Source organism: Myotis yumanensis, unplaced genomic scaffold (assembly GCF_028538775.1).
Source record: "Myotis yumanensis isolate MYYU_CA2020_CCGP unplaced genomic scaffold, mMyoYum1.0.hap1 SCAF_1, whole genome shotgun sequence".
NCBI lineage: Eukaryota > Metazoa > Chordata > Mammalia > Chiroptera > Vespertilionidae > Myotis > Myotis yumanensis.
Window position 1 is genome coordinate 186235431 of NW_027223752.1, and position 23306 is coordinate 186258736.

A 23306-nucleotide genomic window follows, 5' to 3' on the forward strand; every position below is an offset into this window, starting at 1 on the left:
AGAGGCAGAGGGGGGGAGAGAGAGAGAGAGAGAGAGAGAGAGAGAGAGAAACATCATTTGTTGTTCCACTTATTTATGCATTCTTTGTTTGATTCTTGTATGTAACCTGACCAGGGATCAAACCTAAAACCTGGGAGCATCACACTCCAACCAACTGAGCTACCTGGCCAAGGTTCCTTTATGTATTCTTGATGAGTGTGCTTCAAATTTTAACTAACTGTGGGTGGGAGAAGGGGTATAAATTGAAGCCACCTACTACTGTCTTTGGTAAGTTTACAGACAGCATAACAGTAGGCAACTCTGAAGTCAGTGGCCATGATTTGCCATTTTCTTGAGGTTTGGAATTGTGTGTAAGGAGGCTTCTCATTTTAGCAAATGAGAGAAGGCATAGAAAGATTGTGATATGAAGACAGTGTTGGGTGAGTGAATGCTTTCTTTCTCTTTTGTCCTCAAATGAGATTTGTGGTGGATATAGGAGGCTGGTGTCTTGAGGACTGCATGGGAGGCAGATATAGCCCCAGAGGAAAGATTGGAAAGGATTGGGATTTGGAGCTGGTTTAGGAAGTGGGCTTCAGTTGGCTGAAAGTGAGCAAGGCTTGGATGTATTGTAGAAAAAGGGGCCTCCAGATCCCTCGGAGGTTTTTCATAGGTGAAACTGGTTAACCAGGAGAGGAATGTCTCAGTACAATATTCTTTACTGTTTTGGAGTTTGAGAGAATCCCTTAAATTTTTAAAATTATGTGGGAAAATTGTATACTACACATGTGGTGTCTGCAGAAGTGTCTGAATGTATTTTTAGTTAATGTCCTGGTTTCACCTCTTAACATTTGATTATAATATGACTATGTCATTGCTGGGTCTTTGGGTCATTTATAACGTGTTGCACACCGACTATAGCTTCATCTTTAATTACAGAATTTATTAGCCCTACCACAATGCATTGAGGTAGACTTCTATTAAATTTCACTAGAATTGTTGATGTTAAAGTTCAGTTTGGGGGATAATTTCTACTGTTAACTAGTTCTTTATAGCCTTTTAAATTCATGAAAACCAAATTTTAAACCATTGAAATAGCTCTTCTGTTGCATTGTCTTATTCAAGGAGACCTATCTTTATTTTGTAGCTAATGATCTTTCAAAGTACATTTAGATGTGTGTGTTTTTTTAAATGACTTTTGAGCTCATTCTGACAGTCAAGATAAACTTATGTTTGTAAATATGTGATTTTTCTGAAATGGAAATCTGATCTTGTCACACCCTTGCTTAGAATTTTTTGGGCTTTCTCATTTCTGGGCTTCGATCCATTAGGATTAAGTTCAAATGCCGGTGCTTTCTTAGCATTAAAAGCATTTATGATCTCATACATACCTTTTTCATTTTTACCTCCTGTCAGCTCCAGATCTACTGATTTAACTTATTTTAAGAGATTACCAAATGAACTTTCGATCTTGGCACTGTTCCTTTTACCTGAAATGTCTTTCTTTGCTGTCCTCATGGCTACCTCATCCATTTTATCTTTGGATTACCTCCTGTTTTGAAAGCTTTTGACCCCTAGTCAAATACTCTTACTCTGACTATCTTCTATGTATTCCCATAAAACTTAATCATACCTACCAAATACTTTAATTAGACTTCTTTTAAATCTCACACTAGTTTTTTAGAATTTCTTTTAGTCATACTATATTATAGTATTTGTCTTTCTTGTTTGTCTCCCTATTAAATTCATTATTTTTCTTTTTGTTAATTCTCACTCGAGGATATTTTTCCCATTGATTTCTTAGAGGGAGGGGAGAGAGAGGGAGGAACATTGATGTGAGAGAGACACATTGATTGGTTGCCTCCTGCACTCCTCCTGACTGGGACTGGGGAATGAACCTGCAACTCAGATACATGTCCTTGAGCAGGAATTGAACCCATGACCCCTGGATCCCCAGTCAGACATTCTAACCACTGAACAACGCTGGCCAGGACTCATTATTTTATTTTATTTTTTTCTTAATGGTAATTTTTTTTGTTTTACCATCTAGTTTTTTTAAATTAATTTTTTTAAGTTGTAAAATATATGTAGCATAAAGTTGACCGTTTTAATCATTTTAAAGTGGATAATTCAGTGGCATTAAATATATTCACATCATTGTAAAACCATCACCACTGTCCATCTCCAGAACTCTTTTCATTTTGCAAAATGGAATCTCTGTACCTATCTATAATAATAAAAGCATAATATGCTAATTAGACTGGATGACCTTCTGGATGGAGCCGAGGCTGTGAGGGAAGCCCAGGTCCCGGCTGCCAGAGGGAAGCTGGTGCTGACAGCTGGGGGAAAGAAGGCCTACTCTTGCATGAAGAATTTCATGCATCAGGCCTCTCGTCCTGTATAATAAAAGCTTAATATGCTAAGGGTCTGGTCGACCAGTTGGGCGTTCAACCAATCAAAGTATAACATGCTAATGATATGTTAAGGCCGCTGAACTGCTAGCTATGATGTGCACTGACCACCAGGGGCAGATGCTCCGACTGGTAGGTTAGCTTGCTGCTGGGGTCCAGCTGATATGGACTGAGCAAAATGGGCTGGGCATGTCCTGGAGCCCTCCCACGCTCCCTCCCCATTGGCCAACCTCCCGTGTCCTTCCCCGGCTTCTATTGTGCACCGGTGGGGTCCCTCAGCTTGGCCTGCACCCTCTTGCAATCTGGGACCCCTCGGGGGATGTCGGAGAGCTGGTTCCAGCCTGATCCCGCAGGCCAGGCTGAGGGACCCCACTGGTGCACGAATTCGTGCACCAGGCCTCTAGTTAAATAGTAACTCCCCATTCCTATCTCCTTCCAGCCCCAGCAGAGACTTTCTGTCTCTCTCATTTTGACTTTGTCCTTTTATGACTGGCTAATGGTCCATCTGTGTGATAGCATGTATGTACGTAGCACATTGATGGTAGTTCTTTCACCTCTGTCCTTCCAGTATCTAGCAGTTTCTGGCACAAAGATGTGTTTCAGTAAATGTATTGTTAAGTGATATGTATATCATGGAAGCAGTGCAGTGGTATGGAAGGAGCTATTGGGAGACTTGTGTTTTAGTCATGGCTCTTTCATTTTCTCTTTGATCTTGGGTAAATACCAAGTATCTGTTCATCTTATTTATGTTAAATGTTGATACCAACCACTGCACAAGACTTTTGAGATGTTAAGTGAGATACAGAGGTCCTTATTATCAGAGCTCCCAAGGTACAAGGTTGCTACAGTGTAGCAAACTTCATCAATGTGAAAATATTCACTAATGAATTAATCTCTGATAGAATTAGTCCTCGCTCAGATATGTTAGCTCTCTGTCCCAAACTGCCCCGTCTGTAGCTTTTAGGAATATGTCTTTTGATTCGGGTGGACGACACCTGACTAAATTATAAATGCCTTGCAAGTTGATTTCAGGGTGAAATTGTATAACTTGCATACTTGCTTGAATTTGTCTACAGAGCTAAGGATAAAAAGGGATTTGGAGATTAGATAATCAGAGGTGCTATCTCGATGAAAAACAAGCAGGCCCCTCAGTTGATTTGATTATCCAGCACCTGCTTGAAACACTTTCAGTGACTAAAAACTCATGTGTTAAAACAGTCATTTCAATTGGAAAATTTTGTTAGAAGTTTTTTCTTAGAGCTAAGCTGAATATTTTTATTTCTATGCATTAGTGCTGTGCAGCTGATGGTTCTAATCCTTCAACTTGACAGCCTATTAATCTTGCTTTTCCTGCCATAATAAATAATCTCTAAATTCAGAAGTTTTTTAAAAATACCCAATTTTTATTTTTCTACTTATACTTCATGACTTTCTGCATGTCCATTGTGGATTTAGAGAGGGGGGATTCTTCTCATGAGTCTCTTAGGACCCAGGCTGATAGGAGAGCCATCACCTCAAATGTGGCAGAGAAAAAGAGCTTTGAAAGGCCTTCCACAGGAAGTAAGTGTTCTGGCAAAGAAATGACACACCACACTTCTATTCATATTTCATTGGCCAGAACTAGTCACATTGGTCCAAATCTCACCACACTGAATGGGGAAGGATAGAAAGTGCACTCCTACCAAGTCCCCAGAATACTTGATGAATGGCACTAATGACTATCACACAGTCTCGTTTTTTATTTTAAATCTTCACCTGAGAATATGGAGAGAGAGAAAGAGAGAGAGAGAGAGAGAGAGAGAGAGAGAGAGAGAGAGAGAGAAAGAGAAACATCGATTGGTTGCCCCCTGTACATGTCCTGACTAGGGATTGAACCTGCAACCTTTTGGTGTACGAGATGATGCTCCAACCAACTTAGTCACTTGACCAGGGCATTACACAGTCTTTTAAGAATTTGGAGTATATCATGTCTTTGTATTCCTTTCTTGCCTATGATAAGAATTTTAGTATTTCAATTCATCATGATATAATTTCTAATTCCCTAAGCTCTCTAGACACACTACAGTTTTTTTTGTGTTGTTGCTGAAGGGTGTTGTCTAGAAGTGAACACACTATTTCTGTATTCTTATTGGAATCTGGCCAGGAAGATCTTTTTTTCCTTTTGGCAGTCTAAAATCAGACAATATTAAACCATACGGTGTTCAAGTTAGTTCAATAACTATTTTTTATAGATGTGGATTTAATCATATCCTGTGGTTTAAGTTCAAAGAGTAAGACAGCTGTAATATAGTAGAACGCAGAGATTGAAATTTTAAGACTTCAAATACTGACTTTCAGGATCTGTGTCACACAGGGCATGTTGTTTAGTTGTCCTGAACCTATCTTCTGATAGATTTATCAAGATTGATGAGAATGTGAGCAGCAGTGTTTTCATGGACTTTATTTAAAGTGGTATTAAGATACTAAGTGTTGCTAAGAAACACTGTTTTGCTTCTTTCCTCTTAGGTTCATCATAATTCATTAGGAACTAACTTGAGTGTTGAAGTTGATATGTGAATACATATGAAATAGTAAACATATACTACAGTCCTTGTAAGGTAGATCATCGTCACATACATTTTTATATTGTTAGTATAAAAAGTCAAACTGATGTGCTGCCTCTCATTTGCAGGTAGGGTTCTTTCACAGTCTACTCCTGGGACTCCATCAAAGACCATAACAATATCTGAAAGTGGTGTTATTGGATCGACTTTAAATTCTACAACACAGACACCAAATAAAATAGCCATCTCACCTTTGAAATCGCCAAATAAGGTAAAAAATTTAACCACAAATGCCAAGTATTGTGGTCAATGCCTTTATTTTCTTGTAGTCACTTCAGATACTCCGGTTTTAATATATTCCCAGGCAACTGAATAGACATTCAGTGAATACTGGGTTAATTTAGTAATAAAGGATACATGACATAAAACACGTACTCTAAACACATAGTAACCTAGTAATCATTTTGCACGCTAAGAAGATTTTCATGGTCTATATGAATATGGGTACAACAAAACTCATTTGATTGTGGTACATTATGTGTTTAGCTCTTTAGTTAATATTTGTGCAAAACTACTGTCTTTGGGTAAGTCACATGTATGTATAATGATATATAAATCTAAAATGTTTAATGTAACTCTTTTTGATAAAATACTCTGTGTCTTCTACTTAAGCTGTTTTATGGAGAGCTAAACTTTGGATGAGTTAACAGAGTACCCAGAGTACTAGAAACTGCCATCAAATGCTAGTAACCATATTATCAGAGTTTTGAAGTTTATGTTCAGTTCATTCAAAGCATTTGAAAGCTTTTCATAATTTGTTTTATTTTAAGGTGGCAGAGCACCTATTATTTTACTCTTAGGTCAAGTAAGCAGTCTTAGCTCACTTTCTTAAATTATACAGATTTCATTATACGAGCATGACATTTTGAAAAGATATGTTTTAAAGAACATATTCAGTTGGAAACCCAAGCATTATTATTCTGTAAGATACCACCCTTGTGATTCTGAAAACATACTGCCCTTTGTACCTGCCTTTTTCCTTAATTTGTTACTGTTCATAAATAGAACAAACATCAACATTTGCCTTACATTTTTTAAAAAGTCTAGCTACGGGTTTCTTGAATATAATGTATAAATATGATGTCTCTTACAATTTATTAAAATGGGATTTTACCTGCATAATAGTATAATTACTAGTATTTACTTAAATGGAATTAATTCAATAGATATTTGAATGCCTCTGTATGCTATCCATAGTGATAGGAACTGGGGATAAAAGCATGAATCAGATAAATTTTTAATTTTAAGTAATTCAATAGGAAAGTTAGATTTAAACATTAAGAATTGCCCTGCCGAATCATTAACTATCACAGGTATATTGATGAGCTCTGTTGTGTGTGTCAGGGAAGGTTTGTACAAAGGAGGCTATTCTTGAAAGGTATTAACCTTAAAGGTGGCTTGGGTCTTAGTTATAGGTGAGCCGAGGAGGATTTATGGGTTGAGGTAATACACAAAAGTCTAAAAGTGTGGCCTTTTCAGGGAGCCGAGATGCTTTGGTATTGTGAGAATGGAGGGTGCTAAAGTTAATAGAAAGTCATTACCTTCAGGGGAGTTTAGATTCTATTATTCTTAAAGATTTTCTGTTGCTTCCCATTGTTGCTAGGATAGTGGTTCTCAGCCTTGTCTGCAAATTGGAAATCACTGGGGGATCTTTAATACCATTGCCTGGTTCTTATCTCTGGAGACTGTTTTAATTGGTCTAAAGTTTGGCCTGGAATCAGAATTTTTGAAAGCTCTCTAAGTGATCCTAAACTACTCCTCTAGGATAATATGAGGTTTACATTTTTAAAAAGATGACTCTTGAAACATTATGAAAGATACCGGAAGGTAAGCCTAGATCCTGGGAGGGATACTAGTTATGTTAGCAGCTCTCAACCTTGGCTGCATTTCGAAGCACCTGAGGACCACTTGAAAAAACTAATGGCTGGACCCCATTTAAATCAGAGTCTAGGCTGGGACTTAGGAATTAAACTTAATCTTTTGAAAGTCTAAAGTTGAGGCTAGAGTAGAGAATCACTAAGTTAGATTATTATAGTACTTCAAGTATGAGCTAGACTAGTAATTAAGGGGTTAGGGAGGAAAAGATGTGTTGAAAGAGATTCAAGACATAATGACTGGATGTTAGGGTCTTACTCCTAGATTCCTGACTTGAATAACAGAGTAGATGGTGGTACTGGACTAATATGACTGATATATGGGCTGTACCTGATAGCATAAAAATAGGAACTAGCTATTTTCTCTTATCCTTTACTTTATTGTTATTATTTTTAAATATATTTTAACTAGAGGCTTGATACACGAAATTCATGCAAGAGTAGGCCTTCACAGCTGCGGCGGCTGCCTGGATCCCTCCCTTGGAGCCGCAGTGGCTTCCTTGATCCCGCCGCTGCAGCCCTGGCTTCGTCCAGAAGGATGTCTGGTCTAATTAGCATATTATGCTTTTATTATTATAGATTGATTTCAGAGAGGAAGGGAGAGGGAGAGAGAGATAGAAGCATCAATGACAGAATCATTGATCAGCTGCCTTCTGCAAGCCCCACACTGGGGATGGAGCCTGCCACCTGGGCCTATGCCCTGATCAGGAATCCAACTGTGACCTCCTGGTTCATAGGTCGACGCTCAACCACTGAGCCATGCCAGCTGGGCTCATTCTTTACTTTAGCCGTGCCATGTTGGATCTTTCTTCCCTACCTCTTGACCAAAGGTTATTTTTAACTATAAATCTTACTTTGGTGATTAAATTTACATAGTTATGAAAGTCCAGTCAAAGGCTTATATCCTGTTGAAAGCTTCTTCTCTTTACTCAGATCTGAGTTGGCTCAGGGATCATGTAGTCGAGAAGAGGAGTGTGATCGTCACTCTTTTTTTTTTCTAAAATACCCATTCCATGATGATATTATTATAACATAGTTTTTTTTTTGTTTGTTTGTTTTTTCCAGAGAGAGAGGAAGGGAGAAGAATAGAGAGAAACATCGATGAGAGAGAAACATCATCGATTGGGGCTGTCTTCTGCCCGCCCCTTTCTGGGGATCAAAACTGCAAACCTGCAACCGGGCATGTGCCCTGACCAGGAATCTAACCTTGGTCTCTTAGTTCCTGGGTGGATGCTGAATCACTGAGCCACACAGGCTGGGCTGTTTCTTCATTCTTATCCCTTTCCCCCCATTCTGCTTTTGAATTCTAATTGTAAGGAAGATTAGAAGAAAAAGGACCAAGTTTTATATAACTAGGACTATTGTATTGTAGTACAGCTGCCAGTGCCCTCTTGTGACAGACGTCCAAGTGTGGATTTTTAGAGTTGTGCATTTAGGAAGGTTTTTGGAGACTCCTGTGGGTATGTCCTCATTGTCCAGTTCTCTGTTGTGGTGTGATGCACACACAAGCTACCTTTGACACACTCCTGGCCCTCTCTTTATCTGCTGTAGTCCACGCTACAGCCTGTTACTGCTGTGTGCCCTTACTTCAGAAGGCATGTTTTTGGCTCATCAAGATTCTTTAGCCCTTCTGTAACATCTTTTATTTGGCTAATGGGAAACCTATAGAATAGTGCTAGAAGTACAGCTTGCCTAACTGCTGTCCTGTATATCCTTGCTCTACCTTTTTTTAAAAAAATTATCACTTTGGCCCTATCCAGTGTGGCTCGGTTGGTTGGACATCCTCTGGTATACCAGGAGGTTGCCTATTGGATTCCCAGTCAAGGGCATATGCCTGTGTTGCAGGCTCGATCCCCAGTGGGGGATGTACAGGAGGCAGCTGATGGATGTTGTGCTCTCACATTGATATTTCTCTCAGCTTCTCTCCCCCTTTCCCTTTATCTCTCTCTCTAAAAATCAATGAAGTATTCTAAAAATATTTTTTCTTTTGTACTCAGTTCTGAAGGTAAGAACTTCGGTGGTCTGGTGTTAATATTTGTACCCCAAAACCTGGGTTCACTAAGAATGAGAGAACTCATGGATAGGGAGGGACAACAGGGTGGTGATTGTGGGGGTCTGTAGGTGGGTGGGTGGAGGTGGAGGAGGGTATAGGGGGGATAAATGGTGATGGGGAAAAAATAAATAGGAAAAAAGAGAACTAAATAGATGTTTGATAAGTGACATGAGAAGATCACTGCTGATCAGAGTATAATTAGTATAAAAAATTCATTGGTTCTGTTTTTAGTTCTGTGGAGTTTTCTAGTGGACCCATTGAAGGACTTTTTCACCTCTGGTAATTGTATTTATTTTATTTTCATTTGAATCTTTATATCTTATAGTTTCTGTCTCTTGCTGTTGTCTTCCTTTCCCACTAGGTTTGTTCATATTTTAAAGTCCTTATCTGATGGTTGCAACATCTAGGTCATTTCTGAGTCTGCCTTTCATTTTATTATTGGAATGACTATCTGGTGTCTTTTTTTTTTAATTGTTGTTTATTAAATGTGTTTTTATTGATTTCAGAGAGAGGAAGGGAGAGGGAGAGAGAAACATCAATAATGAGAATCATCAATCAGCTGCCTCGTGCACACCCCCTACTGGGGATTGAGCCGAAACCCCGGCATGTGCCTTGACCAGGAATCAAACTGTGACCTCCTGGTTCATGGGTCGAAGCTCAGCCACTAAGCCATACTGGCAGGCTGGGTGTTTGTTTGTTTGTTTTTTTAATTTTTGCATTTTTACACTTATACACATCTGGGATGGGGAAATCATATTCTATTCATAAAGGTAGGTGACTTAGCACAAAGAGTGAAGCTGGGCTGTTGATTTATATAAAATCTGATCTAAAGGCTTCAGGATAGTTGAACTTTTGGATAACTGAAGTTCAAAAAAAGTAAAGGTTACTTGGGGTGGTGAACACCCAATATAATAGATATATATATGTTGTATTATAGAACTGTACGTCTGAAACCCAAATAAATATATTTACCAATGTCACCCCAATAAATTCAGTAAAAAAAAATTCCTAGTTATTAGAGGGGGGGAAAAAAAGAAAGGTAAAGGTTCACAGAGCTTAGGTTCTGGATAATTAGATCAAAGAAGCAATGGTCAGAAATCTTGAAACACTTTTTTCTCATAAATTTGGTCTTAGAGTTAGTAAATATTCTTAAATGTACTGCCTGTCACACGTTATGTGATGCTGATGGCTACTGTTTCTTTTCCCACTTAATTTATTTCTTTTTTTATTTTATTTTTCAGTTATAGTTTATATTCAATATTTTATATTAGTTTCAGATGTAATTTTTTCTTTAATGTTTTAATAATGGACATGAATACATCTTCCAAATGTCCTACTCATTATTTTTGAGAGTCTATGCATGTTATCCTGGACATTCTTGAATTCACCTCATGTATACTTTTTTTTCAGTTTTGCTTTCCTATCCAGGGAAGTGAGTACTCCTTTTTTGGGGGGGGGGGGGGTCGGGGAGATGCGGGAAGGCTTTTATTTGGCAAGCAAATCTTTTGTTTGCCCTGTCTGTGGTAAGTAGTTGAATCATCACATAGCTATTTAGAATGCAGAATGTACTCAACTCCCATGTGAGGAATTTCAGAGCATAAGCTATGTACAGATGGTTTAAGAAAAGTTCCTTTTCTAATGTCTATAACTTTTTGAACTTTTCCTACTTCTAGGTCTTCTAGCTTGGGTAGAATTCTTTGTTGCTTTTGTAATTAAATGATAGATTCAACATGTTACTATACTTGCTTTATCATTTATCTGTCCATTCCTCTATCCATTAATGTGTTTTAAAAATGCATTTCAAAGTAAGTTGCACAAGTTCAATATACTTCTCCCCAAATATTTCATCTAGCATACCATTAGCTGCAATTGACTGGAGGTTTTTTCTTTTGAGGTAAATTTACATACACATACTGAAATATCTAAATCTTTAAAGTATCATTGGATGAATTCAGATAAAATGCAGACATCTATGCTATCAAAGATTTAAAAAACCTTATGCCCTGGCCAGTGTGCTCAGTGGTTAGAGTGTTGGCCCACTGAAAGGTTGTGGGTTAAATTCCTGGTCAAGGGCACATACCCAGGTTCGGATCCCTGGCCCCGGTTAGGGCAAGTGGTGGGAGGCAACCAATCAGTTCTCCTCTCTCCCCCTCTTCTTCCCTTCCACTCTCTCTAAAAATCAATGGGAAATATCCTAAACAAAGCACCTATCATTTGATATGTTTTGATAACAAGCCTTTTTGACATATTTCTTAGAAATTAAAAAGTGAGATTATTAAAACTTGCTTATAGTTCAGGTAGATTCTAATTTTTTCTTTCTACTAAACTGAAGGAGGATTTAAGTGAGTTTCAGATCATTATAAGTAATTTTTTATGGTATACTATAATGGGATTTTTGGTAAAAATTCAAAAGAAAAGTATTAATGTGTAAACATTATTTGAAAATATTTTTCAGCATTTATATTTATAAAAATATAGGAAGAGAATTGGTGCTAGAATTCTCACTCTAGCAATATGTAATATTCACCTCTGCATACATGAAGTTATCTTTTAAAATGAGTTCTATCATCCACCTTATTTTTTTATTTATTTATTTTTTAAATAAATTTTATTGATTTTTTACAGAGAGGAAGGGAGAGGGATAGAGAGTTAGAAACATCAATGAGAGAGAAACACTGATCAGCTGCCTCCTACACATCCCCTACTGGGGATGTGCCCGCAACCAAGGTACATGCCCTTGACCGGAATCGAACCTGGGACCCTTCAGTCCGCAGATCAATGCTCTATCCACTGAGCCAAACCGGTTAGGGCTATCATCCATCTTATTGGGAGATGCATTCCAATAAAATTTTTTTATATTATAATAATTGCAACTTGTAATAAATTTGTATTGTTCTGATTAAGTGTATACAATAGTTATATTAACTCAATCAGTATGAAATTATTTAACACTTAGAGCTGTACATAATGGTAATAGGAAATGTTTTTAAAATTTCAGTTTGTATATCATGATAAAAGAATTTAAAGCATAAAATGTTAAACTACATCTGTAATACTATCAACAATAAAGATAAATTTAAAAAATGAATAAAATTTCTAATAAAAAAATGTTAAACTAAAATATACAAGTTCACAGAGGAAAGGGAATAATATATACTCCCGAATAGTAAAGAATGGTTTATTGTATTTTAATAATATTGCTGAGTATCAAGTCACTGTGTTGATTTGATTCCATAAAATATATTACAAAAAGTGATATGACAGCCCTGGCTAATGTGGTTCAGTGGTTTGGGTGTCATCCCATGCACTGAAAGGTTGCCAGTTCAATTCCTTGTCAGGGCACATGCCCGGGTTGTGGGCTTGATCCCAGGTGGGGGGCATGCAGGAGGCAGCCTATCAATATTTCACTCTCACATCGATGTTTCTCTTTCCCTCTCTCTTCCTCTCTGAAATCAATAAAAAAAAATTTTTTTAAAGTGATGTGACAGTTTTATTTTAAAATGCCAATATTTATAATAGGCTAGAAGTTACAATACACTGAATGATGTTATTAATCTCCGTGAAGGTTATGTCCATTCCAGCCAACTGGAAGGGAAAAGACATGGAAAAGCACATGTGGGAGGTTTGTATTTATTTATTTATTAAAAATTATTTTTATTGATTTCAGAGAGGAAGGGAGAGGGAGAGAGAGAAACATCAATGAAGAGAGAATCCTTTACCGGCTGCCTCCTGCATGCCCCCTACTGGGCATCAAGCCCTCAACCGGGCATGTGCCCTAGACTGGAATCAAACCTGGATCCTTCAGTCCACAGGCCGACTCTCTATCCACTGAGCCAAACTAGTCAGGGCCCTGTAGGAGGTTTTTAGGGGCCAGACCTGAAAGTGTGCATATTACATCCATTCACTTCACTTCACTTTTAGCTAGTGAAGTGAGACTTACTTTACTGCAAGGGAGGCTAGGAAATATCATCTGGCTATATGTCTGGGAGCAGAAAAGAATATCAGCAACAATCAGTCCATATCATATTCTTATATAGCATTATAATGCTACTAGATGCCCGATGCACGAAGATTCGTGCAAGAATAGGCCTTCCTTCCCCTGGTTGGCGGCACCGCCTTTCCTTCGGCTTGGAGCCGCCTTTCCGCCTTCGCATTGCCCAGAGGCCTGGAGCAGCCAGGGCGGGGCAGAACACCTGCATCATTGCCATGATGACAACGCAAGCGCCCCAGCCCAGCAGATGCCATCCTTATCGTGTCTATTTGCATATTCCCTCCTTATTGGCTGTGGGCACTGCCATATTTGTCATGAAGTGATGGTCAATTTGCATATTCTATCTTTATTAGATAGGATATTAACACAGGTAATTGGCATTAGTTAGGCAAGAACCTGGGAGCTTGAGCAATAATAGTTTCCTATAATAAAGAGATACTCTTCTATTCTGTTTTTGTCAATGGCCATCAATATTTACTGAGGTCTGTGTGTGCCCTGTGCTGAGGCTGTGGGAACTATTGAAGAGCTTACAATGGTTGGGCAGACAGAATTGAATGAAGTAAGCCAATGATGAATAATGAAATGGGTGCTAAATTGTGTGGTATAGACTAGGTGATATGAAACTAAAGAGAAAGAGATAAATCCTGGTATCCCTTCATTCACCAATCACCAAGCCCTTATTGAATGCCTACTATGTGTTGGCGTTGTGCTCTTTGGGGAAACTGTAGAGAGCAAAAATAGGCAAGTGGAACCTAAAACCTATGGAGGTGTGACAAATGAATCAAATAATTATACAAACGTAAAATTGCTAAAGCAAGAAAAGACATGCGATAGCACAAGGTCCTATGTAAGGGGATTCAACCACAGTTGGAATGAGTTGAGCAAGCATCCCTGAGCTAAGGTTTTGTGTAGATTTGAATTAGAGTGGATGTCAGCCACAAGAGTAAAGGACTAGCAGTGAAATAGGTAAGATGTACACATGGAACAGTAAAACAGCCTCTCTGATTAGAATTAATAATGCTTTGGAGCCGAAACCGGTTTGGCTCAGTGGATAGAGCGTCGGCCTGCAGACTGAAAGGTCCCGGGTTCGATTCCGGTCAAGGGCATGTACCTGGGTTGCAGGCACGTCCCCAGTAGGGGATGTGCAGGAGGCAGCTGATCGATGTTTCTCTCTCATCGATGTTTCTAACTCTCTATCTCTCTCCCTTCCTCTCTGTGGAAAATCAATAAAATATATTTAAAAAAAAATTTTTCAAAAAAAAAAAATAATGCTTTGGAGGGAGTGGAGAGCATATAAAGAGAGAGATTATGAGAATTTTTAAAAATATATATTTTATTGATTTTTTACAGAGAGGAAGGAAGAGGGAGAGAGTTAGAAACATCAATGAGAGAGAAACATCGATCACCTGCTTCCTGCACACCCCATACTGGGGATATGCCCATAACCCAGGCATGTGCCCTTGACCGGAATGGGTTGCCCATAACCCAGGCATGTGCCCTTGACCAGAATGGAACCTGGGATCCTTCAGTCCATAGGCCGATGCTGATCCACTGAACCAAACCAGTTAGGGCAGATTATGAGAATTAAAAAAAAAATGTTTTTATTGGCTTTAGAGAGGAAAGGAGAGCAAGAGAGAGAGAGATAGAAATATCAATGATGAGAGAGAATCATTGATCGGCTGCCTCCTGCACACCCCCTACTGGGGATTGAGCCCACAACCCAGGCATGTGCCCTGACCAGGATTTCAACCTGTGACCTCTTGGTGCACGGGATGATGCTGATACGGGAAAATTGGACTAGAACGAGTGGTGTTCCTCTGGGCAGGATGGTTCCCAGGCTCTTTTCCTGTGGATTCGAAGAATGAAACCGCGGAAGAAAGATGGTATAGTAAAAGGTGTAAATTTATTGAGAAACAAGCACAGACTCCCACATGGGGAGGGGGAAAGAGTCCTCCGTTTTTGTTAATCCTCACTAAAGGATATTTTGCCATTGATTTTTAGAGAGCATGGAAGGTAGGGGGAGACAGAGAGACAGAGAGAAACATCGATGTGAGAGAGAGACATTGATTGGCTATCTCCCGTGACTGGGGCCAGTGATCAAGTCTGCAACTGAGATATGAGGTATGTGCTCTTGACCAGAATCAAACCTGCAATTCTTTGGTCCGTGGGTCAATGCTCTATCCACTGAGACAAACTGGCAGGGACCATCTTTTTTTTCTATACTATGTTTTAATTTGGGATTTAGATAAATTTGTGAATGATTGATATTTCTTAGTTTCGTTGTCTTCCTATTTTTCTTTTCCCAACCCTTTTTTTAAACAAAGTTGGGCCCAGCTGGCATGGCTCAGTGGTTAAGCATAAACCTATGAACCTGGAGGTCACAGTTTGATTCCCAGTCAGGGCACAAGCCCGGGTTGCAGGCTCAATTCCCAGTGGGGGGCATGCAAAAGGCAGCCAGTTAATGATTCTCTCGCATCATTGATGTGTCTCTCTCTTTCTCTCCCTTCTTCTCTGAAATCAATAAAAATATATTTTAAAAAAAAGAAAAAGAAAAGTTGGGTTGTTTATATCCTGTAGTTTTTCATAGTCTGGGTTTTGCTGGTTGCATTCCTGTGGTGCCATTTAGTTTCTAGAAATTCGGGAATGGAACCCAGACGGCTCCTGTATCTTTAGACTTTACTGTGATTTTTGCAGATAATTTCTATGGCTTTTCTTTTTATTCTCTTAACAGTAAAATTTCTGAGAGCAGAAATTTTAATTTTAATAATGTTTGACTTTTCAGTGTTTTTCTTTCATAGTTTGTGCTTTTGGTATTCTATCTAAAAAATCATCACCAAACTCAAGGAAACCTAAATTTTCTCGTTATCTTGTAGGAGTTTTAAGTCTATGATGCTGATAAGACCTGTGTTGAAATTCAGTTCTTTGCATGTGGATGCCCTGTTTTTCCAGCACCACTTGTTGCAAAAACTATCCTTCTCCATTGAATTGCCTTTGCTCCTCTGACAGATATCAGTTGACTATATTTGTGTGGGTCTATTTCTGTGTTCTCCTGTTTAATCAGTCATTTTTTAGTCACTGCCAATTTAACTGATTAAAAGATCTCACTTGATTTATATTTCAAAAAATTACTCATATCTTTGTGTCTTTTGGATTCCTCTTCTGTGAACTCTGATATTCATTAAGTGGTTTGTCCTTTTTTTCCTTGTGAACTAAAAAAAAGTCCACAGCATATTAAGGTAACTAATCCTTTCTTATTAATGTGGTTATAAACATTTTCCCCAGTTAACTTTGTCTTTTTTTTTCCTTGCAGAAATTTTGTGCAAAAAAAATACTCAAAATATTGCATAGTATCTTTATGTATGAATTTTGAATTTTTGAGCGATGCTTATTCAAGTTCTTTTACTCCAGTATATATTTTTAAAGTATTCATCCAAAATCATTATTTGATGCCCTGGCTGGGTTGCTCAGTTGGTTAGAGTGTCATCCCTTGCTCTGAGAAGTCGCCAGTTCTATTCCCAGTCATGTGGGTTGCAGGCTCAGTCTCCAGTAGGATGTGCAGAAGGCAGCCAATCGATGTTTATTTCTCCCTTTCCCTTTCTCTCTCTCTAAAAAAATCAATAAAAAATTTTTAAAATAAGAAAAAATGTATCAGTTTTAAAAATAAATAAAAATTAAAAATGTTTTTTTAATGGTATGTATACTTCTATTCAGTTTACTAACTGATTATAGTTGGTCCGACGGTTGTGGGTTATTGTTAAGCTGATTAACAGTTTACTAACTGATTAAAAAATACTTTCATGTTTCTTAGAGGCAGATGTGTAACCTTAGTTGTTAACAACTCTTGATGCTATTAAGTTTCATAATAATGATACAAATAGCAGCTCACATTAATTGAGCATTGTATAGGTGATGAGTTCTTATTTGTAGCTTATATAATTTAATTTCTTTAACTATTACAACAATCCTTTGAAAAAGTACCATTTTCATATTTTCAGATGAGAAAACTTAGATACAGAAAAGTTTAGTTAGTTGCACAAGGTTACACAACTAGGAAATGAAACCTAGATTGAAAACCAGGAACTCTGGATTTTCTGTTTTGGCTTTACAGAACTAGCTTGCAGACTCATTCCACCAAGAACAACTAAAAATCAAAATAAAATATATTTTAAAAAATCTGTTTGGCATTTGAGACTTACCACGGGAGCCAGGAAATCAGAAGCCACCATCCTGAAGTAAAGGGAAGCCTAGGGAAGTCCGCCCTAGGCGTGCCCTGACCAGACAATGAACATGCGACCTCTCAGTGCATGGGACAGCAGTCAGTTAACTGAGCCACAGGCATACCAGGCAACCAGACCAAATTATTCAAAACCAAGAGATCTAGGTGATAGAATTATCAGACTCACACTTTATTTTTATTTTATTTATTTTTAATATATTTTATTGCTTTTTTACAGAGAGGAAGAGAGAGAGATAGAGAGCCAGAAACATCGATGAGAGAGAAACATCAATCAGCTGCCTCCTGCACATCTCCCACTGGGGATGTGCCCGCAACCCAGGTACATGCCCTTGACCGGAATCGAACCCGGGACCCTTCAGTCCGCAGGCCGACGCTCTATCCACTGAGCCAAACCGGTTTCGGCCAGACTCACACTTTAAAAATAACTGAGATTAATATATTCAGAAATTTTTTAACAAGATGAAAAACTTCAGCAGAGAATTAGAAACTATGAAAAGGAATCATGAATATTTTTATGAGAATGAGAATATTTTCAAATTTAAAATTTTCATTCTTAATGGAGATTTAAGAATTTAGTAGATGAATTTATCAGCAAATTAGATAGATACAAATTAGATTTTTTTTGAGAGAGTAAGTGGAGAGAATTTCTCTTCAGCCGACCTATACTTAAGGAAAGGACAGAAAGGGTAAATTTGTGGGGTATATATAAATGTCTTATGGAATTTCAGTTATATGTAGAGTTAAAATACTTAACAGCACAAAGATGGGGCAAGAGTAAATGGTGTTAGTGTTATACGTTCTTTCATTGTCTGGACAATGTGTAAAGTACTAACTAAATTCCTACAGGGTAATCTCTAGAACAGGGGTCCTCAAACTTTTTAAACAGGGGGCCAGTTCACTGTCCCTCAGACAGTTGGAGGGCCGGACTATAGTTTAAAAAAAAAACTATGAACAAATTCCTATGCACACTGCACATATCTTATTTTGAAGTAAAAAAACAAAACAGGAACAAATACAATATTTGTATTTGCATGTGGCCCTCGGGCCGAGTTTGAGGACCCCTGCTCTAGAATAATCACTAAGAGAATAGTGACATAACGTATAAATAACAAGTTAATACAGTGGAGAAATTAAGTGATCAAATATTTAACCAAAAGAAGGCAAGAAAGAGAAAAAGGAACAGAAGAGAATATGTGGTTCAAATAGGAAGAAGTACAGTGGTAGATTTAAGTTCATATATTTAATTAACTATGTTATATGTAAACAGATAGATGCTTGTTAAAAATATAGAAAAATCTGATTATTTTGAATACCCAATTATTTTAAAAAAGACCCAATTGCCCTGGCCAGTTTGGCTCAGTGGATAGAGTGTCGGCCTATGAACTGAAGGGTCCCAGGCTCAATTCTGGTCAGGGGCTCATGCCCGGGTTGTGGGCTCGATCCCCAGTTGGGGGACTTGCAGGAGGCAGCCAGTCCATGATTCTCTCTCATCATGGATGTTTCTCTCTCTCTCCCCCTCTTCCTTCCTCTCTGAAATCAATAAAAATATATATTTTTTAAAAAGATCCAATTATATACAGCTTATAAGAGTTGTAGCTTGAAATTTAGGGTTTAGAAAAGTTGAAAGTAGAGTTGGAAAAAGGTACACAGGACTGTGCAAACTTAACTAAACCCTGTACTTGTGCCGTGCTATGTCTAGCTCCTAAAGTGGTTGCTAGATAAAAATTAGATAACCTTACTTACAATTTTTTAATTTTTTAATATATTTTGATATCAGAGGGGAAGGGAGAGGGAGAGAGAGATAGAAACATCAATGATGAGAGAGAATCATTGATTGGCTGCCTTCTGCATGCCCTATACTAGAGATCGAGCCCAAACCTGGGCATGTGCCCTGACCGGGAATCAAATCGTGACCTTCTGGTTCACAGGTCAATGCTCAACCACTGAGCCACACCGGCCAGGCTACAGTGTTTTTTTTTAAAGTACTGTCTTGTGTACATATGACATTACCAATACACTGAACTGTTAAGTTTGAGGCACCTTGTTACTTAAGGTAGTATTCCCCACCCACCCCCATTTTGAGCTGATAGAGCAGTGGTTCTCAACCTTCTGGCCCTTTAAATACAGTTCCTCATGTTGTGACGCAACCATAAAATTATTTTCATTGCTACTTCATAACTGTAATGTTGCTACTGTTATGAATCGTAGTGTAAATATCTGATATGCAGGATGGTCTTTGGCAACCCCTGTGAAAGGGTCGTTCGACTGCCAGAGGGGTCGCGACCCACAGGTTGGGAACCGCTGCGATAGAGCAAGGATAGAGTATGTCTTACACCATTGTACATATTTGTCTTATAGGTTGCTTGATTTTTTTTTTTTTATATTTTATTGATTTCTCAGAGAGAGGAAGAGAGAGGGATAGAGAGTTAGAAACATCGATGAGAGAGAAACATCAATCAGCTGCCTCCTGCACACTCCCCACTGGGTATGTGCCTGTAACCAAGGTACATGCCCTTGACTGGAATCGAACTCAGGACCCTTGAGTCCGCAGGCTAACGCTCTATCCATTGAGCCAGATCAGTTAGGGCTAGGTTGCTTGATTTTTTAGTAGCTCCCATATGTACACATTTTATCCCTTAAGCTTCATATTTTCATTTAACTTACTGACTGATATGGCTATTATCTCTTACTAGAAGTCCGGTGCATGAAATTCATACACAGGGTAGGGGGGAGTCCTCTCAGCCCAGCCTGCACCCTCTCCAATCCAGGACCCCTTGGGGGATATCCGACTGCCGGTTTAGGCCCGTTCCTGGGGATAGGGTCTAAACCGGCAGTCGGACATCCCTCTCACAATCCTGGACAGCTGGCTCCTAATCGCTTACCTGCCTGCCTACCTAGTCATCCCTAACTGTCCGGCCCCCCACCCCCCCGGCCTAATTGCCCCTCACTGTCTCTGCATGCCGGCCTGATCGCTCCTCACTGCCCCCTCTGCCAGCCTGGTTGCCCCTAACTGCCTCCCATTGCCAGCAATGTTGCCTCCAGCTGCCCTCTCCCTGCTGACCTGGTCGCTCCTATCTGCCCCCCACACTGGCCTGATCACCCCTTACTGCCCCCCCCCCCCCCCAGCCTGGTCACCCCCAACTGCGCCCCCCCCCCCCCCCCCCGCCGTCCTTGTCGCCCCATGCAGACTGCTGTTTAGTCATTTGGTCGTCCCTCACTAACCCCCCTGCTGGCCTGGCCCTAGGCAGCCATCTTGTGAGGGTGTGAGGGTTAATTTGCATATTACCTCTTTGTTATATAGGATCTTTATTTTAAATCTGCTTTGTGGTATCTCTGCCTAATGATAACATGTGAATTATTTGATGCTGAAATAATCTCCCTTGACTGTCACCTATAGAGTTTCCAAACTAAATGACATTCTCCTTTTTTAATTTCCTGGGCTTTTAAAGAAATGTTCAAATTCTTCAGAATTATTTTTTATAAATTATTCATATAATGAATATAGGTCTCCATCATGTTAATTACCCTTTAGCATGAGGGATTTTTGAAGAATAGGCAGGGATGTAATTCCTTATAAAATAATTCTACAGAAGTAGTTGGAGAATCTTGTCAGGACCTTTGCTTTGTATGACAGTCCGTTATACATTGATTAAACAACATTGATTGGAGAAAAAAGACATTAGTTTTCTTCTGCCTCTGATGTTTTGCTTAGCTTTTTAGGAAGTCACATTACTTTTTGTCAGACTGAAGGAGAAAATTAAAAATGATTATATTGACTCAGATCTGAATCACCCAAAATTAGTTTCCCTAGACAAAGTTGGTGTAATTCTGGACTAAATTTGGTGTCCTACCCATATGTTAGTGGGTACATTTGTATCTGTGGTGTTCTAAACCTTTCAGAAATGACTGTACTTAAAAATGACTTTTCTTTTGGGTTTCTTTTTCTTTTAGAACATGGGAAAATGAAATTTGTCATAGTTAATTTGGTGGGTAGTGACAAAACCAAATATCTTTATCCTTTTTTCTCTGTGTTGATTATGAAGCTTAATTCTTGGAGTTGTTTTTTTTTTTAATTTATTTCTTTATTGATTTCAGAGAGGAAGGGAAAGGGAGAGAGAGATAGAAACATCAATGATGAGAGAGAATCATTGATCGGCTGCCTCCTGCACACCCCCTACTGAGGATCAAGCCCGCAACCCAGGCATGTGCCCTTGGCCGGAACCGAACCTGGGACCCTTCAGTCCTCAGGCTGACGCTCTATCCACTGAGCCAAGCCAGCCAGGGTAATTCTTGGAGTTTTAAAATAATCTTTTTCTTATACATTTTACCTGATATGAACAAAATTATTTAAGTTTTTGTAATTTAAGTATTAACTTTTTTATAGCAAGTCATCTGACCTGGATTGTCAAGGAAGGCAACTACTAGAGATGGAAGACAAAACTCATTAATTGTGGTTTCACTCCTGTATTCATTGCTATTCTTTTCATTTCTCTTTGAACAGGTTGTCCTTTGAACAGTGTTTGATGAACTACAGGAACAAGCTTTAACTTGAGTGATTGTCTTAAATTAAAAGGTATAGGAAAGTTAAATACCAGATTAATGATAGCCATGTTGTATTGTTTAATAGGCAGTGAAATCAGCTGTGCAGACCATCACTGTTGGAGGCGTGAGCACATCACAGTTTAAGACAATTATTCCTCTGGCAACTGCTCCAAATGTCCAGCAGATCCAAGTGCCTGGAAGCAAGTTTCATTATGTCCGACTTGTTACTGCCACAACAGCCAGTAGCTCAACCCAGCCAGTTAGTCAGAATCCCAGTACAAACACTCAGCCTCTTCAGCAAGGTTAGTAATTATTTTTTAAAATAGTAATTAATGCTTTGAACATTATTAAAAAACATCAGTCCTTTTGCTGATCTGATTAATTATGGCATTTCAGCTGACAGTTTGAATTAGGAAGCAGTGAAATAGAATCAGTTGTATATGACTATAGTATTTCGTTCTGCTAGAAGTTGTTGCACAGTGTGCTATGCTACCAGATAATCATAATTATTTGCAGTTGGCCATTTTATTGTTAGTTTAAAAGCCTACCACTTATGCCAGTGAGATAAATTTAGATTGAACCAAATTATTTATCTTATTTTCTAAATTATGAAGATGTTTGATACATTTTGGGTCAGTTGAAATAATCAGTAGGCAAGGTATAAATGATAAGTAAAAATTTATGTCACTTTCATTCTTATTTTGAATCTGTAATTGTTAATAAAAAGTCATTAAAATATGCTTTTATTTTGCTCAGCTGTATTTTTTCCTGGAGGGTATTTCTGTTTACTAGTATAGTCCTTCCATTTTCTGTTTATGTTTAATCTTTTCTTCCACCTGAAGTACAGACCCACGCACATAACCTTTCTTCATATTTACTTAAAAATTGAATGGTGTGAAAGGATTACGACAGTTTATAGCTCAGTATGTCTTTACAAGGGCTTGATTTCCTATGAGTGATTTATTTATGCAAAAGAGAATTGGGCTCAACTTGTACATTTTCCCACCAAAGTCATACAAAAACCAGTATTCAAAGGCTGCATACTGTTAATTGCTGGCTGGATGGTAAGCAGCACTGTAGAAAGACGAGAAGAGTGCTTATTTAACCTTTTTAGAATATGTCCTTACCATCTTGGTGAAGGAGGAAATCAGTTTAAGAAATTAAAGTCTTAAGAACTTGCAGGTATGGTTTCAGAAGTTTGGAAGGGGCTTTTCTAAAAGGATTGTTCAGAATTCCTGTTAAAAACAAAAGGATTATGTCAGTTTCTATGAAAACTGCAGTAGTAGTGAAATGAGACTGCTGTAAAGATAAAGAGAAGGAGAGATAGGGACTGCTCACTTAGGTATAGAACATTAATATGACGCCCCCCCCCCCCCCCCCCCCGCCTTCCCTAGGTAATTTAGAAGTGTTGTTTTCTTCATTCCCCAGCTTTCAGTTAAGATGCAGAATGCAGATGCCAAGCTAATGGAAACCTAGAGTTCCCAAAGTTTCAAGCTCTGTGTGTGCTCAAGCACAGGGACAGCTATCCTTCCTTTATTCTCCAAATAAGAATCATCAGAGTTTGAGGACAAGCCACACACCTCTTCCCCATTATTTCACAGACCACTAGGAACTTCTTG

General features: G+C 38.6%; 1 protein-coding gene across 6 annotated transcripts in view; it reads left to right on the forward strand.

Moving 5' to 3' along the window:
- Nucleotides 1-23306, forward strand: part of LIN54 (lin-54 DREAM MuvB core complex component) — a 66309-nt gene that overhangs the window by 20894 nt on the left and 22109 nt on the right. For all 6 annotated transcript variants that reach the window (XM_070393950.1, XM_070393976.1, XM_070393940.1 and 3 more), the window contains exons 4-5: nt 5059-5201; nt 21773-21989. In XM_070393950.1, the coding sequence (XP_070250051.1) occupies nt 5059-5201; nt 21773-21989 (360 nt within the window). The remainder of the gene's footprint in view (nt 1-5058; nt 5202-21772; nt 21990-23306) is intronic.